Consider the following 19729-nt stretch of genomic DNA (forward strand, 5'->3'; position numbering starts at 1 on the left):
TTAATAACCAACAGTTCTGAAAAGATAGAAGTTGATGTTGTTGTATCTATACAGGAGCAATGTTCAAACTCTCCAGTTCAGAATGACCAACTCGATTCATATATTAAGGAGACAATGTCTATTGAGAAGGAAGAATAAAACAGTTTTTTAGTTAATTTTTGTATCGAAAAGCTGTTTTAGAAAGAAAGAAGAAAGCTATCCCAAACGAAGTTTAAACAATCGGTGATTACTTTTATAAATACACAAGTTATAATGATAAAAAAAATATTACAAATGCACTGTTTTTTACTTTACTCTGGATATATCTAACCAAACAAGGGAAATATTTCTCCTGCGTTTACTTTGCAGACAAACAAACAGCCTCAAAGTATTTGAAATGCACTACATTTATTTTACACTGCATTTACTTTACATTGTATTTACTTTGCAGGCAACCAAACAGCCCCTATGTAAAAATTAGAGGCAACTAATAGATAATGATCATAAATGTGTAATCTCACAAATTCAGTATGGTCATATTTTCAAGTTTACACTCCAATCACACTATCAATGTAGATTTTGTTTATCTCGTAGCGATGCATTGTGGCTCAACTCCTACCAATGGATGCTCACATGAGTTGTAAAATCAGTGTACTATCGCTAAGGCAGCTAACCTCAAGCAACTAAGGAGATCGAAAGTGGTGAAACACAAAAGTGTAGAATGAGGGGCTGAATTATGAAAATAAGAAATGAAAATTAAGAAAGTACACTAAAGTAATAAATAATTATATAATATATTAATATTAAAGATTATGGCATGTATTTCTATGTGATCTAATTATAGACGTCATCAAAAATTGGACACTTTTTTTTCTCAACGAGCTCTTCAAAATCCGAAAAACGAGATAATCCAATACTCACTAGCCACCACCAACACTTTCCAGCAACCAACTCTCCTCATAGAGCCATCTCCTAGCTTCCTGCATCTCAACCTAGATGCAACTTATCTCATGCATTCCCTTTGTCTACAAATCTCCCAAGCCACCGTTACAAACTCACCACCCATGACTCACCAATCTACTCATTGCCCTCTAACTCGCCAACCCAAACAAGTAACCAAAATTGTTGCCATGTAGTCATGCAATCATTGGCAACTTTCTGAAGTTTTTCCATGCCGATGAGCTCCAACATGACACAAGCATCTCCCTATGTGCTGGAAATCATCTAGAAACATTGTCGAGCTCGCACCTACAAGCAGTCATCACCCTTGCACCCAACCGTCATCGCTTGTCAACTTTCCTCCACACTTCATTCTAAGTATGAGCACACATATCTAGTTTGGGACAATGTCAAACTTTGTGTCGATATAATTTTGTCAAACCTTAAAACACTTCATCTTTCAAATGGGTGAAGTATGATCAACTGCGTATTTAGTTTTCAGAATTATCAAACTATGTGAATACTAACTTGTTTTGGTGAATGTGTAGCCACATTATTAAGCTGTCCTAACCAAAAAGTGTCATGCATCCTCACATAGGGTTAGCGCATTCAGGTGCATCGTGTGCACGCGCATTTTTGAAAATACTCAACACCACATTGATCATCTTGCATCATCATCAACAACAACATCATCATCAAGCCTTTGTCCCACTGTGGGGTCGGCTACATGAATTCTTTTTCGCCATTGCATCATGTTAAAAGTCAAATTCTCATTCAAATCTAATAAAGAAATATCATTTCTAATATTTTCTAACCAAGTCTTTTTAGGTCTACCTCTACCTTTCTTAACATAAGTCAAATCTAATACCTCGACTTTCCTAACCGGATCATCAGAAGGCCTCCGTTTAATGTGACCAAACCATCTAAGACGACTCTCTCTAATCCCATCTTTCACTAGAGCTACTCCAACCTTTTCACGTATATGCTCATTTCGTATCCTATCTCTAAGGGAAATCCACCTAAACATCTTCATCTCTGCAACACTTAACTTAGGGTGCGTTTGAGACGCCGTTTTCCCTGCTGTACGGTAGGAAACGCAACCGAGTTGGGGTTTGGGGAGACGAGGTCGTGCTCCGTTCTCAAAATTTTTGCGTCCCGCGGCTGCTTTTTCCGTCCTGAAGTCGGCTCCTGCTTTCGCTGCTTTCCGCTGTTTGAGGGTAAGAAAAAGACGCAAATGCCTTGCGAAATACACCGCATCTTCTTCTTCCACCGTGAAGTTCGGCACTTCTTCCACCGTAAAACCCATTGGCTTTCTCAAATTTTCCAGGGGAAGCTAGGATTAGGATGGCCGGAGGCGGAGCAAAGGCGGAGCCGGAGGAAGAGCTTTCGAGTAGCAGTGGTGGCGGGAGTTCTGAGAACTGGGAGAGGTCAGAAGAAGGCATTACCAAATCCAAGAACAAAGTGCTGATAGATGGTTTTCTCAATCCTCTTCCTCGTCAGAAATCCTCCAACCTGCAACGGTTCTCTAGTGAGTTGTTCTCGTGGTCGCTTCTTTCCTTTATTTTTTCCTTCAATTCAGAGTTCTATCATATTTCATTGTAAAAGAAAATCAATCGGTCTCAAGTTCAATGCGTCGATTGTTTTTTTTTTTAATCTTTTGGAAATGAAAGAAAACAATTTGGAAGGATCTGGGAGATTGGAGCCGCTGGCTTTCTCTTTCCCCTCTCCTCCATCTTGTAAGTGAAAGTGAGCTACCGGCATTTCCTCCTGCATTTTTTGCCATTTGATTTGTGGATTTAATAGGGATTTTGAGCTAAAACGGCTAAATTGGATGCTCGACGGAACTAGTTGAGGTTGGGCAGCCGTAGGCCGGAGGCTGCTGTGGAGTTCTTAACGTTGTATGGGAGGGATTTTCTTCGTGCACCGGCGAGAGTGAGAAAGGGAGCAGCAACAGCATCAGCTATGCAATTTCATAAAAAAATGAAATGCACACAAATCTATTTAAGTATATTTCTTGATATAGTTTTTTAAAAATTTTCATGCTTTGATTTGAAAAAAAAAAAAATTAAAAATATTATTAAATTTTAAAAAAAAAAATTAAAATAAATATTTGGTTTGAATTTAGAATTTTTAGTTTGTTATCATATAAATTTAAAAATATTTATATTTAATAAAAAATTTCATGCTAATATATAGAAGGGTATCAAGGTAATTTATTGTTACACAGCAGCAGCACAGCAGCTTGGCAGTTTTACTACCCAAACAGATTTTATTGATTTTTTTACAACAACTTTATAAAGTAGCTTTCAGGACAACAACTTCACAACCTACTTTAACGACAACTGCAGCCGCCCAAACGAAGCCTTAGTATTATGCTTCTCTTTTAATGGCCAACATTCGGCACCATAAATCATTGCAGGTCTCAACACCATCTTATAGAATTTTCTCTTAAGTTTGAGGGGGACTTTTCTATCGCACAACAAACCCGATGCATTCCTCCACTTCAACAATCCAACTTGAATTCTGATGATAATATCCCCATCTTTTTCATCATCACTTTGAACAATAGATCCAAGACATAATTGATCATCTTACATCATCAAATCAAAAAAAATCCCCACCATCGGATGCTCCAATGATCACTAGACACTTGCACAATCAAATCAGACAATATTCATCATCAGATGAACACCAATTACCACTCAATACTCACAACATAGGGTCAGGTAACTTCCACTATGAAATCAAATATGATCATCACCTGTCAATTTGCACTTTCAAAACAGACGATTTGTACCATCGAATTGCACTTGATAACCATTTATCACTTCATATCATCACATCAATGCATACACCATCAAAAGAACTCTAATGATTACCACTTAGCTCACATACAATGCATGCACCAAAATTACTTCATCAATGATGTATATCATTGGATAAACTCCAACATTCATTTATAACTAATTGTTCAACATATGAAAGCATGTGTAATATCATCACATTGATCATCTTAATTTTCACATGCATTTTTACGATCATCAATCATATTTACCATCACGCATGCAGAGGCATGCACCCATATCATTATAAAATGAAGTTAACCATTGGATAAACTCTGCCAATCATGATTTGACACAAAAGTGGGTACCTCCATTATACAATTGCATTCAATCTTAATTGCAAAGTAAATTTCAACGATCATCATTTTTGCATTAGCCCTTATCGATATGAACTAAGGTCCCTGCCTTCAACATGATTTGACCAAACTTCATTGGCATCATTGCATATGCCCCACTCATAACTATCCAAAGTCATTTATGAGTTAAGTGATGCTGACTGAATGGTTCCATTAACATTACATGTGACATAGGGATTCATGATTCATACAAAAAGCCTCTAACAATTTAGAAGTTACTTCTTTTCTTCTCTTTTCTTTATCATTCTTTTTTTTAAATCCACCGAGTGAATTTGACATATCAAAATTAGCATAATTAGGTCATAATGATGGTACTATTTTGGAAAATTATTTTATGATATATTATATTTCAAAGAATTCTTCCTGAATCAAATGTATTTTTAAAAATATGAAAACCCAAATCAAGTGAAATTAGTGCATATAAATCTAATTTGGCTTAATCAGATTTTCTGTAAGGCATCTAAGATCTTAAATCTCATAGCCCTCGGCAAAAGAATTTATATTTATTGCGACCAGTCACGTAGAAATGTGAGAATTTCCATAAACTAGCACACTCTGCACTCCACTTACATTTACATGTGCATCTAAGGTATTTCATAAGCATCATTGGTCAATAACGAATATGTAGATATGTGATGTACTCACGTTGATATGTTGTGCTTTTAACTAGCTCCTATGTAAATGTGTGAAGTAATATAATGTAATATGATGAGGCTTAAGCTGTGATGAATGATAGAAAATCTAAGGTTTTTATGCATAATATTGGAGCAATCAAGAAGATAGATATTTCTGTTTGTGTAGATCTTGGAATCGGATGTATAATTATTGAACAATGTCAGACATTACCACTTCTTTATATTTCATGTATGCTACTTATTTACTACTTTATTACAATTTCATAGAGATAGGTTCCTAATTTCTCTAGTCAACAAAATTTTTTTTCATATAACACTAAGAATTTCAGCCATCATCATCAATTCCTATAATGTTTTGAACCATAAAGACCACTAAGTTATAACCCAGGCTATTCTGATCATCGGAAATCATATCCGATCTTTCTTTGATGTCATTGATATCCTTCCTTGAGTACTTTTATGCTTGGGGTACCTTCTTTTATAAAGCCCAAAAGCCTTCTTCAAGGAGTTTCATAAAGAGGCCCTTGGGTCCTTTGAGCACAATTATATGGAAATACACCATTTGTCCAATAATATATTAATATCCTTTATATATCTTCAACCTTCATCATGCCTATCCCATATTATTAACCTTCATGACCATCTCTACATTACAACAATTTACCTTGAAATTTGGAGTCGAAATGACCTTTGCGGACTTACCTATATCAAGGTTGTTTATACACGAAGCCTCATAGAATCAGTCATGGTTCATCACTTGCCATCCTAATATCCTCTAATTTTCAAATTTAGATCTATTATAACCCTCTTCACAAGAAAAAAAATTGTGCAAACTTGAGATAGTGCAGAAGAACATTTGGAATCAAAGTTCATGGAATAGAAAAGACAGATGTTGAAATCCAGCCGTTCCCAGTACAAAGGATCAGACGGACACAGAGATCAATCTGTGGGAAGCTCTCATGGATCACACCATAATGAAGGAACTAATTAAGGAAAGATTTTATTGGGAATTTTATGTATTAAATCTATAATTTATTGTTTCCTCATTAAGATATCTTGTATAGATCTATAAATAGGGAAGATATTACTGAATTAAGGTATGCTTTCCCTCTCAAATCTCTAGTTTTAACATGGTATCAAAGCCACGAGAAAAATAAAGAGGAAGCCATCGGAAGAAACCTTACCGGAGCAGACGGAGTCTAACGGAAACAAAGCCGATGCATCTCTCCGGCCTATAAACACAAGAAGGGACCGATCGACTCTTGATCGTGCTCAGGAAGCTGCTCGAGAGAAGACAACCACCGCCCGGAAGACGAAGCCAGTCGGAAGCTCTGATCGTTGGACGCCTGCGACTAGCAAGACGAAGCCACCTATCTGATCACGACCTTGGTCGCAGTCGGCACGCTTGCGTACGACTTACGGGTTGGAACCGCGCCCCGTGCCCTAGTCCCATTCCGAGCCTTTTTCAAGGCTCGGCCGGTTCGTTTTCTCTTTTAACAGAGAAAAAAAATCCTTATCATCGACCTTTATTGTCGACAAGGAAATTTTTTTCGGGAAGCCTTCATTGCGAACCAAGGTCATATAGATTGTCTTAATTACTATCATTCGACGCTATAATGTCATAAATTAATTCCTCACAGAGCAATGATCAAACTAAGGAGTCGATCGTGCATCAAGGACGGGGTGACCTCCAAAGCATGCAACCTTCCTATCGTCTAAATGGGAAGAACTACCTAAAGTGGTCTCAATTTGTGAAAACCTATTTAAAGGGAAAATGAAAGATTCACCATCTTCTAGGAGGAGGACCAAGACCAGGAGATCCCACTTTTGGGGCATGGGATGAAGCAGACTCCAAGATTATATCATGGTTGTGGAATTCCATGACTCCAGAAATTAGCGATACATTTATGTTCCTTTTCACTGTAAAGGACATATTGGATGCTGTCAGACAGACCTTCTCCAAAGTTCGTGATGCGGCTCAAATCTTTAAAATTAAAGTCAAAGTTGGATGCACAAAGCAGGGGAGTAAGACCATGACAATGTATGCCACCCTTCTACAAAATTTGTGGCAAGAACTTGATCACTATAGATGCATAGAAACCAGATGTCCGGAAAGATGCTGCAATCCTAAAGAACTTTATTGAAAAAGATAGAGTTTATGATTTTCTTGCAGGACTAAATGCAGAATTTGACCAAGTTAGAGTCCAAATCCTCGGCAAAGAGGAGACGCCATTACTCGATGAAACCATTTCTCTCATCCGCGCAGAAGAAAGCCGACGAGGAGTGATGTTAGAACCAAAGGTCATTGAAAGTTCAGCAATGGTGATGAACAAAGAATCGTCATGGAAGGAGAAAAGTAAAGATTCTTCAAATTTTAAAGACAATGACTCACTTTGATGCAGTTATTGCAAAAAAGTCTAGACACAAAGGAAACATATTAGAAAATACATGGAAAACCCCCTAGCAAAGAGTGTAATCAAAAAGGTGAAACAAGAAGCACGTCGCATGGCAACAACACCACAAGTTAATCCACCCCAGAAGCACAGTCCAGCCTTGGAGAATTCAATAAAGAATATATTGATAAACTGAAAAGACTTATGATATCTCTTGAAAAACCAAATGCATCTTCTTCACTTGCACTCTCAAGTAAGACTCCAATTTCTATTAGTTTAAGTGCTTCAAGAAATCATTTAAAGTAATTATGGATCATTGATTCAGGAGCCACATATCATATGACCCACTCACCTACCCACTTCATCAACTATACTCCTTGCCCAAACAACAAGAAAATCATCACTGCCGATGGTTCTCCCACGATAGCAGGCCAAGGAGACATAAGATTATCTCCCTCATTCACCCTAAAAAATATGCTCCACGTACCACAATTATCCATAAACTTGATATCAATACATAAACTTACCAATAAACATAATTTTCAAGCCTTATTTAACCCTACTTATTGCTTATTTCATGACCAAAGATTGGGGAAGAAGATTGGACTTGCTAAGGAGAAAGCAGGATTGTACTACCTGGAATAACCAAACCAATTTAAAAATAGATGCTCTATGTTATCCCTAGTTGATAAGAATTCTGCTATTTGGCTTCATCATTATAGGTTAGGACGCCCATCTTTTGATATCCTAAGACATATGTATCCGCAACCTTTTCAGAAATTAGAAAATAATTTTCATTGTGAAACCTGTGAGTTGGTTAAACATAAAAGAACCTTCTTCCCAAACAAAAGTGAAATATGTGATGCTCCTTTCCACCTTATTTATAGTGATATATGGGGACCCTCATTCTTCCCATCTTTCATACCATGATCAAAAACCAATTCGGGGTAAAAATAAGGAGATTTTGCTTCGATAATGCTAAAGATTATTTCAACAAAACCATTTCCTCCTACTTCCAGAGTGAATGGATCATCCATGAGTCTTCACACCCCACAACAAAATAGGGTGGCAGAGAGAAAAAATGGTCACCTTCTAGCCTCCACACGAGCTTTCCTATTTCACTACAATACACCCAAATCCTATTGTGGGGGAGCTCTTCTAACTGCAACTTATCTAATAAACAGACTACCTTCAACTGCCCTAGGACTCAAAATCCAATGGAGATTTTGTCCTCCATTTACCCCGAATTTTGAACCCATTATAATCTTACACTAAGAATCTTTGGATGTACAACCTACGTACATATTCACAGCTAGGATAGAGGGAAACTAGATCCAAGAGCACTCAACTGCATCTTTATTGGATATTCAGCGACCAAAAAAGGTTATAAGTGTTACCATCCACCCACAAGAAAAACTCTCGTCTCTATTGATGAAGAAAATTCCTATTTTTTAAAATCTCATCTTCTGGGGAGACTGAACTTGAGGAAGATGAGAAAAATGAACTAGCACCTCTTGACCTTCCACCTCAAACCAATCCACATGAAACCCATGATAGGGAAAACAATGACAAAGCTATCATCAGATTTGGGAAGGTTTATTCTAAGCATACAAGCTCAATTTGTGCTCCAAAGCAAATCCAAGAATCTAAACCATCTCCTAAAAATAAGGTAAGCTCACAACCTCCCTTATACCCTATAACCAACTCTATATCCTTCAACAATTTCTCAACCTCACACAAAAATTTCCTGGTTATAATAGAAGATATCCAAATTCCTAAAGATATTTCTAAAGTATTATCTGATAAAAATTGGAAAAATGCCATGAGAGATGAAATGCGGGCCCTAGAAAAGTAATATATTGGAGATTGTCAATCTACCAATAGGGAAAAAATCGGTTTGCTGCAAATGGGTGTTCTCAGTAAAATACAAAGCTAATGGCACACTTGAAAGATACAAAGCAAGACTGGTGGCAAAAGAGTACACACAAACATATGGCATTGACTACAAAGAAACTTTTGCACCCGTAGCCAAGATGAACACGGTCAGAATACTACTCTCACTAGCAGCCAAGTACAACTGACATCTGGAGCAATTGGATGTGAAAAAATGTATTCCTGCATGGGGATTTGGAAGAAGAGATATTTATGGAAATACTACCAATGTTTAAGGAAAATGATGAAGGAAACAGAGTGTGTAGACTAAAAAAGGCTCTATATGGGCTCAAACAATCACCAAGAGCCTGGTTTGGAAGGTTCTGTAAATTCATGCTCCTTAATAGGTACCGACATAGTCAAGGGGATCATACATTATTTTTTAAAACATTTAAAGTCGGGGGAGTCACAATATTATTGGTATATGTTGATGATATTATATTGACTGGAAATAACGAAGAGGAGAAAGTTAGTTTAAGAAAAAGTCATACTAAGGAATTTGACATCAAAAAACTTGGTAGACTAAAATACTTTCTCGTAATTGAAGTAGCTCACTCCAGCAAAGAATTATTTATTTCACAACTGAAATATATCAAAGATCTCTTGAAAGAAACAGGTAGCTTGTAAACCAGCACCGACACCAGTAGAACCTAATCTTAAACTTGGGGAAGCTATAGAGGATCCAGATGTGGATAACGGGGGCTACCAAAGACTTGTAGGAAAATTGATCTACCTTTCCCACACTAGACCAAATATAGCATTTGTTGTTAGCATGGTCAGTCAATTTATGCAGAATCCAAAGCAGGTTCACATGCAAGCAGTAGAAAGGATATTGCACTACCTCAAAGAAAACCCAGAAAAAGGGATTATCTTCAAGAGAGATCGCAGAATAACCCTAGAAGTATACACGGATGTTGACTATGCGGGATCACCTATTGACAGAAGATCTACCTCTGGATACTGCACATTTCTTGGAGGTAACCTAGTTACATGGAGAAGCAAGAAACATAATGGGGTGGCAAAGTCCAGTGTAGAAGCAGAATATCGAGCTATGCCCTTGGGAATATGTGAGCTACTATGGATTAAAATAATCCTAGAAGACTTAAAGGTTAAGTGGGATGAGCCCATGAAGCTATATTGTGTCAACAAATCAGCATAGCCCACAATCCAGTCCAGCATGACAGGACCAAACACATTGAAGTGGACAGACATTTCATTAAAGAAAAACTAGACAGTGGTCTAGTAAGTGTCGAACATGTATCATCAAAGGATCAACTTGCAAATATCCTTACCAAAGGATTAGACAGTTCTGCCTTTCTCAGAATGATTGACAACCTGGGAATGACAAATTCACATTTCCCAGTTTGAGGGAAAGTGTTGTAATCCAGCCGTTCCCAATACAAAGGATCAGACAGACACAGAGATCAATCCGTGGGAAGCTCTCATGGATCACGCCATAATGAAGGAACTAATTTAGGAAAGATTTTATTGGGAATTTTAAGTATTAAATCTATAATTTATTGTTTCCTCATTAAGATATCTTGTATAGATCTATAAATAGGGAAGATATTACTGAATAAATGTATGCTTTCTCTCTCAAATCTCTAGTTTTAACAACAGATTTTCTTCAAGGAAATTACAAAGAGAAACGTAATTCTGAGCTTGCACATTTCAATGCTTTAAGCCAAAAAAATTTAAATTAAACTCCATTCAATAGTATTTTAGCAAACAATATTTCTGTTAAACTAAAAAGGGTTTTGAAGAATGGCCTTTAAAAAGGTCATAAAGAGATATCCCTCTGGTATTTTTTTTTTTTTTAAGAATTCTACATTCTCATACATCAATAAATGTCCACACACCATAGGCAACTAGGAAATCCTAACAAGCTCATATTACAGACAAGTTGTTTTACATTTTCATCCAATTATTCAATCATATTTTGTAAGTGCCCCTAATTGGCGGAATTTTTTATATGGGGTATAAGATAATGCAAGAGATTATAAAATAAAATCAAATCATACAGATGTATCGAATTATGAACTATGAGATAGAAACAATGCCTATCTTACAATTATGAAATGAAGTTTAAATTGAAGCAACATACCATGGAAAAGCATATCTTATAAGCTAAAAACATTAAGTAGTTCATCTAATGGAATAATTAAATTTGGATAAAATCAGTATCATCAAAGACATCTAAATTTTCTTAGTTATGACAACATAAATAGAAAAATGTAGAAAACAATATCCTACAATAACTTTCATTCAAGGCCAAAACGACCACAATAAAGTGCTAGAATTTCAATATTTTGGCGTCATGAATGAAACACTATGGTTTACAGTATGTTGTATCAGTATTGAATTATCTACCTAATACCTCAAAAACTGCTAAAAACATGCAAAATTGAATCTCAACTTATAAGAAAAATAGTACTAATACTACTTTTTAAGTGACTGCCAGAATGTGTTACTACTTCAGGTTAACAATTTCCAAGTGAAATCAAATCTAGTACTACCTCTGACATAAAATATGCTAGTTTCTGCCACTGTATGAAACCAAATCCATCTAAAAAATGTCTAATAATGATCTCCATCTCCAGGCAATGTTAATAACAACTTTCCACTAAAACCAAAACAGAGAAGTATATTGCTATTAAAAAAATGTCTTCTTTCACGGCCCCCATCTGATAGCAATATATGCTTTTGTTGTCGTCTCAGGTCAACCTCCATATCTGAAATGTCATATGCAGCAAAATGCATTGATTATACTAAAAAAGGATTGATCGGCCAATACATGTAGGAAACAGCTTTTGATGTATGCAATGAAAATTAAACAATATGCAACCAACACAATTCTGGCATGTTTGATGCTGGATAAATATGGCCGGTCACTATTATTATTTTAAATTTATCAATTATCTCATTCTTTTCTAACTAGTTTTTTTTTTTTTTCAATGTCTCTTCCAACATGCTTATGACATAATTTTTCAGTATTTATGCTCCATACATTGAAGTAAAATTATTGTTCTTGATCCCAATCACAAATGAGAAACAATATGTCAGCTCAATAGCCAATTGCAAAACCTTATTCTGAAAATAAATCCAAATTTGAATTATTCTAGTAATAGAATATTCCCCCGAAGCATGCCACAAGCTAACATGATTGTGCTGAGAAATAGTCAGGATTTTGCTAAAATAAAACCAATAAGTGGTGCATCACAACAGAACTCAGTTGTTGAGAGAAATTGATGAAAGTTTGCAAGAATATCACCGATAAGCGATGAGGCACAACTTAACTCAATTGTGGTAAAAAATGTTAAATGACTAAATATATCTAAATTAACATTAGGTTTGTGATACGAAATCTAGGGACTTTGAAGGTGACATCGAGAGAATTAAAGGATGCATGATCAATTGAAGAATTAATAATGCATGTTTGTAAGAAACAAAGAAGAAAGGGATAAGTTATTGTAGGTTAGAAAGGTTTAAGAAAAAAAAGATGTAAAGAAAGTAGTGAATAGTGAGTTAAAAAAATAAAATTATAAAGATTGATACAATTTGTGATAGGGTGATCACCATTAATTTAATATGTAGCGAGAAAATCATAAATGTAGTTAGTGACTATATTCCTCGAAATGAATTAAAATGCAATTTGAAAAATCAATTACAAAAGAGGAGAATAAACTAATAAAGTATATTTTTGAGGAAGAGAGAATAATCATTGGAGATGACTTAGATGGACATATAGGTTCTCTAGAATAATTTATGAGAGGATTCAAGGTAGGATTTTAATAGGAGATAAAGCTTTGATAGAGAAGCTATAATTGACTTTGTAATAGCATATATGATCTTGTGGCTGTAAACAATTACTTTAAGAAGTGAGAAGAGTAATTAGTTAATTTCAAATGTGGAACAACTAAATCACAAATAGAGTTTTTTTAACTAGGAAAAAAACTTTTTGCAATGAGTATAATATGACTCTAGAGGAAAGTTTAAGCATGCAACATAAAACAGTGAATATAGATGTATATTTTTTAGAATAAAGGAGATGAAAACAAATCAAAATAGAAGGACAAAAGGTTGGAATTTGAAAGATGATAAGTAAAAGATTGCTAAAAAAGGCGAATAAAAATTCTCTAGTTAAGTCAAGGATGATGTACGATGAGATTTGCTAATTTCAATAAGAAGATTATCTTCAGAGCAAAAATCTTTTTGAGTAAAAACAAAAAATTTAGGCTATCCATATAGGACTTCTAATTTTCATTACATTCAGTAAAATCCATTCTAAGTTGAATTTGAGGTTGAGAAAAACTATAGTTTAGGTCAGTATACCATAGAAAGAATGTCATCTTCATTGGCAAGCAAGACTAAGTTTTTGTTAATTTCACACAAGCAAAAATTCACAAAAAGAAAATGAAGCACATGTTTTGCTTCATTTTTTCCAGAATAATTTGTATGAAAGCGAATTACTTCACAAATGATAATAGTTAATACCTGTTGAAAAGACTTGCAATAGCTTCACAATCATGTGAATTGTAAAACCATATTCCATTAACTTCTTGGGAAGCATTCCTGTACAACAAATATGGGATTTGGACTTCGTACTCAAAATCCCCCAAAAGATCCTCCACCAGATTATCTGTTCATAGGACATAGAAACTACATTAAATGTGCATCAATAAATAAAGACCACTAAGAACTGACAAGCACACTTCATTAATACGATAGAAGAGTACACCTTCTTGTTTTTGTCAAATTCCTAACTAATATATAAACCTGCAGTTGCTCAGACTTCGGAGACATGTTAGGATTCATAGCAATCTTCTAAGTTGCCTCTAAATTTGTCTAGCAGCCTCCCGTCCTCCACTGGACACTCTTCTTCCAATCAGTTTCCTCGATGCACCAGTGCGCATACTGCTCAATGTATCCAAGAAGCTTCTCTAAGTTTCTCCCATGCCGCAGTGCACTCATCTCCTCCACAAATCTAAGAAGCAGCACCTCATAACCCCATCCGAACACAGATATCCTTGCCAAACATGGTTTAAAGATCCTATTACTTACATCCCCTCTTAACAAAGTTAGTATCATTTGCACCTCCAAATCGCCCCATAGACGACCTACCTTCCATCCTCTCCATATTTTTCCACAATTACTCTACCATCTTTTATTTGACCTCCATTTTTCCCTCATACATATTCACAATATTCTATATTATCAAGTATAATTTATATTTTAAATAAAATGACAACATGACTTGTGATCATGAAGATTCAGAAGAAATTTGTTAATTGTTGTTTAGTTTCTGCTATACCCTTGTGTACATTTCTTATATTTAGATAAATTATGTCATAAGACCATGTTTTGTGAACTTCCATCAAGGCTTATCATAATTTTTCTCGATATAAAGTTAGAATCTAATAATGCCTAGACAAAATTTAATATTTAACGTAGCTCAAGATTATTTATGGCTGATCTTGAAGGATGTTAAAAGGAAAAGAACTTGACTAATTTCTAAATAATATAGACAACAGAAAAGAAAATAACTAATACTGCACACAAATAAATGATACAAAACTAATTTCTCATTTCAATAAACATATTACATAATAAGTATAGAGTATTCTAATCACTAACTCTCCAACAACAACAACAACAACAACAACATCAAGCCTTTATCCCACTACGTGGGGTCGGCTACATGAATCCTTTTTCTCCATTGTGTCCTATTAAAAGCCAAATTCTCGTTTAAATCTAATAAAGAAAGGTCATTCCTAATATTTTCTAAACAAGTCTTTTTAGGTCTACCCCTACCTTTCTCGTTTAAATCTAATCACTAACTCTCCAACATAAAAAAAAATATCTACAATAAATCCCTCTCAAACTGGAGTGTATATATCATGAAGATCCCAATTACTCTAGAGATTGGCGAATTACAATGGTGTCATACCCTTAAAATATATGAAGATTGTTCTTCAGTTGAGATATGAGAAGTGATGATCAACATTAATGAAACGGCATCTTTGATGAATTAACAATCAACTTCAATAAGAATTATTCTTTTGTTTAAATAAGATTGCTGACAATACGAATGTTGTCTTATTATCACATTTAAGAATCATAGGTTGAGTAACAGGGAAATTAATTCTTTAATAAGATTTTTTTTATCATCGTCATTTCACAAATGAAATGTGCCATTGCACTCTATTCGGGTTCAATGCTTAAACCAGTAATATTTGTTCACTTTTTTATTACTTCTACATGAAATAAGAATTTCTCCCAAAAAAATACAATATCCTAAAGCAGTTGTTCAGTCTCCAACAAATTTAGTATAGTCAGCATCAAAGGTCTTAATTTATGAACGGTTGTATTTTTGATAAACAAGTCATTTTCGTGTACACTTCCTAATAAATTTTAAAATCATTAAAATAACATCCAAATACTTCGTCTTTTGTCTTTGCATATGTTGGCTTAGTAGACCAATAATAAAAGAAAGACAAAAGGACCAAAATGGTCTTTTCAACTCTTATGAAATATCAAAATAGTCATCAACAATATTAAAGGATCATTGTGGTTCCTTTAACTCCTTAAAGAGGAATCGAAATAGTCTCAATATGAAACTATTTTTATTTTTATTTTTTTTTAACTTGAAGGATCAAAATAATCATTTAATATAGTTGGTAACCATTTTGATCATTTATAAAGAGTCAATGGATCATTTTGGCCATTTTCTCAAAAATGAAATATCAAGTTGAGTGACAAGTAGAAAAACGCATTAATCAAGCGGCGAAAATGAAGAGCATCTTTAAAGCTTTCCTCATTCTGAGTACTTCATATCGAATTAATGGTAGAGTCAATAAGTTTGTACCCAATAAGCCCGGTTTTCTCAAGTTGATCTATGGGAAGGAGAAATATATTTCTTGTACATAAACTCAATGTCAAGAAAGTACACCGGACGCCCAAATTTTTCAGTAACAAATGAGCTCCAAAATGTATCATTTAATCTCCTTAATACATGAGATGTCACTTCCAATACCAATATATATATATATATATATCAACAACATATTCAACAAACTGATGGACCCGGTTCACCAATCACCGGTCCGGCCTGCCCGTCGGGTCTAGACAGGCGGAGGGGAGAAAGGCGAGGCGCTCCGGTTGGACCAAGGGGCCAATCCACCTTAGTGGGGCATTTGGGGAGGAGAAATGGTGTGTGGATGAACGGGAGCCATTAGGGTTTAGTGGGAATATTTATGAAAAGTGTATTCTCGCTCGCATTATTATTTTTCCTTAGCCTCGCTTTATTGGGCTTCTTTTCTAGGGTTTTCCTTGTGGGAGATCTTGTCTTGGCCTGCCTCAGGCAGACGTTGGAGAGTTCTGCGACCGCCGGTCGGCTTGCCGCAGCCGTCGAAGTGGACAAACTATTATTGTTTTCTTCATCTGGTATCTTCTAATGGCAAAGGATTATTTGCCTTCTTGCATCCTCAACCCTGCGGTGATTGTTACTTCTTAGTGGGTTTTGGGATGGAGAAATTTCCTCTTTTGGGGGGAAATTAGGGCAAAAACCGAATAATTGTCAAACCTACGTTAAGCAATTGTATCACAGACTGAATCCTGAGATCGGCATGGCGTCAAAGAAGGTAAGTGTTGGAGGGAATGCCCCATTGAAAGAAGGAGGAGTGGGCGAGAACTTCTGTCGATGGAGCGGAAATATTTTTCAATCCTTAGCAGGAAGGTATGGAGGAATGAAAGAAATGATCCGGAAATTGGTGGAAGCCCAAGTGGTTCAATCAAATGCTAAGGAAAAAGGAAATCACCGTGCCACACCCTAACCCTAACCCTTAATTTTCCAAATTAGGAGAGAGGAGTTATCCACAAGTCGAAGAGCATCAAGGGAATGTCAAGGAAGGGGGTGACAGGTCTGGACTGGGGCGGTCCGTTGGGGATAACGGAGCCAAGGGGGCCGGTCCATCACATGGGTCTCGTGGCACCCACGACACACGCGAAGGTGCCGTAATTTAGGAGGGATTTCCGAAGGGAACCGTACTTACGTGGAGCATGTAGACCCACGATGCACATGGAGTAGGCCAAGGAGGAGGAAGGAAGGCTATGGCATGGGCTATGGAGAGCCAGAGAACCACCGTGAGGGGGTTCAAAACCCTTACCTTGGGACAGAGGGGAAGACCACAAGGGGAAGGTTTGCTCAAGGGGCATGGGGAAGGAAGAGCCTTCAACAACATAGACAATCGCATGAGGAAATTGAAGATTCCTATCTTTGAAGGAAGAAGATGCTTTGGGATGATCTATAGGGTGGAGCGCTATTTTGCAGTAAATGGCGTCACAGAAGAGGAGAAGTTGATGGCGGTTCCGTATGTTTTGGAGGGTAAGCCGTTCGTTGGCGCTGGTTTCAATGGCTTAGGAAAGCAACAATGTTAGGATGGTTGGAGGGAGTCAAAAGACCTCCTACTTCATAGATTCAGGGTGTCCAATGAAGGTACACACTATGAGCAGTTTGTATCCCTAGTGCAGGAGGGCAAGTGTGACTGAGTACAGAGAGCACTTTGAACTAACTGTCATGCAGATTGAGAGGGATTCAGAAGACCTATGGAGGGATTTCATGAAGGGGTTGAAAGCCCCACAATCAGAGCAGCCATCAGGCGCTTGCTCCACAAGAGTTACGATGACAGCTCGTGGTACAGTGGAGTGGCAGAGGCATGGAGGCAACTGAGGGTGGAGCCACACAGGAGATCAGGGGTGTCTTACCCACTTCCGCCACCACCCTGTTGGGAGGCCCAAGGGCGACGACATCCTTCCTCCTAGGAAGAACTCCAGGGAAACCACTACGGCAGTGAACCAAGGAGATTCAAAAGATTGGATTGATTCAGAGCTAAAGGAAAAAGGTCAAGCCTTTGCTATCGATTGATGAGAAGTTTACACCTGGGCATAGGTTAGGAGGAGAAGCACTACATGTGTATCATAAAGGAGATTCAGAGAGGAAGAAGGGATACAGAGCAACTAAGGAGGATGAGAGGAGGAAGAGCACCCTCCGCTGGCTAGGGTTGAGGTCTCACTCCACTCCAAGCTAGACTGCACATCATGCCACCATGAAGCTGGAGGGGGAAGATTGCAGGGTATAAGGTATGATCTCTGATTTGATAGTGGGGCCACACAACTTCATAGTCTTGCAATTGGTGGAGAGCTGGGATACTAGGTGACCCAGAGTAGAGGGGTAGGAGTTATTTTGGGCAGGCAGGAAAGAAAGAGCGATGTAGCGGCAGTGTAAGGAGTGACCCTCACATTGCAAGAGAGGAGACAGTGCAGACATTTCACTTGTAGATTTGGAAGTGACGTGATAACTAGGTGCAGTGGCTCAAGACTTGGGGAATGAAGGTGAAATTGGAAGTTGTGATGGAGTATGGGAGGGGAGCAGGAGGGTGACACTACAGGGAGACCCAGTTTATGCAGATCCAGGTGGCCTTGAAGTCATCTTCAAAACATGAGAGAGGAGGAGAGGCTATTTGATAGAGCTAACGACGTAGATGGATCAGAAAGAGAACCAGAAGTCTCCTGAGGTGGTCCAGGACACTTACAACAGCACCCACAGTGTTTCAGATGCCAAGGTCACCCCCTATCAATCCAGGGAGCATGCTATTGTGTGAAGGCCGGGGTAGCACTCATCAGCGTGCGACCCTACAGATATCCTCATGCTCAGAAGGAGGAGATGAAGAGTTAGTAGCGAGAGATGTTGAGGCTCAGGTGATCCAGCCCAGTGTGACCCATTTCCAGCCGCTGCATCCTTGTAAAAAGATATGGTACGCTGGCGATTCTAGGTGTATGACTAACTCGTCCAAAGGGCGGCCTCAACAAGGAAACTGTGTTGGATACAAGGATATTTTCATTCTCGTGAGTAGTTACTGGAGGCTTTGTGGATGAGCTTGGGGGAGCCTACCATCTTTTCCAAGAGTGGACGTTGAAGTATGGATTATCAAGATTGCAGGATGAGAGATCTAGAGACATTCACGATAGACGGCTTACGGACACTCACGACAGGTCACTATGAAGTTTTTAGTGAATGCCTTCGGGGCTCACTAAATGCTCCGCATCCACCTACCAAGCCCTTAATGAATTGAAGTTATTATCAGCCGCTATTTGAGCGAGGTTTGTTTTAGTTCTTTTTTTGATGATATTTTTGTGTATAAGGGCAAATCACGTTGCAAGGCCATATCACGCATCTTGGGTGTATATTGCACGGACATTATTTGGAGCATCAGACTATATGGGCTCGAACTAGCACAGAAGTCGTGCTTTCGCTCAGAAGGAGGTGGAGTATTGGACAAGCACATTCATCTCAAGAGTTGAGCAGCTGATCGCCAGCAGAGGATAGAGGCCATGGTGAATGGCCTAGCATCACCAAGTCCCTTAAGTGGTTTGGGAGGGGATTCTTCGGGGACTGAGCTTGGCTTACTACAGAGGTTCATCAAGGGGCTATGATTCGCATAGCCAGGCTCTTTGTCTGAATCAGTTAAAAAAGGACAATACTTTCAATGGGGTGGAGAAAAGCAAGGAAAGCGCAGTGACTAGTGGCTCCCAGTATTGGCACTGTCCAGATTATTACAAACCGCCAGCAAGTTTGTCGGGTGGATGACCGGATT

General features: G+C 37.5%; 1 protein-coding gene across 2 annotated transcripts in view; it reads right to left on the reverse strand.

Moving 5' to 3' along the window:
- LOC110109056 (mRNA-decapping enzyme-like protein) overlaps positions 1-19729 on the reverse strand; it is a 36913-nt gene that overhangs the window by 8776 nt on the left and 8408 nt on the right. For both annotated transcript variants that reach the window (XM_028692837.1, XM_028692838.1), the window contains exon 4: positions 13572-13716. In XM_028692837.1, the coding sequence (XP_028548670.1) occupies positions 13572-13716 (145 nt within the window). The remainder of the gene's footprint in view (positions 1-13571; positions 13717-19729) is intronic.

This window comes from Dendrobium catenatum, unplaced genomic scaffold (genome assembly GCF_001605985.2).
Source record: "Dendrobium catenatum unplaced genomic scaffold, ASM160598v2 fragScaff_scaffold_158, whole genome shotgun sequence".
NCBI classification, from domain to species: domain Eukaryota; kingdom Viridiplantae; phylum Streptophyta; class Magnoliopsida; order Asparagales; family Orchidaceae; genus Dendrobium; species Dendrobium catenatum.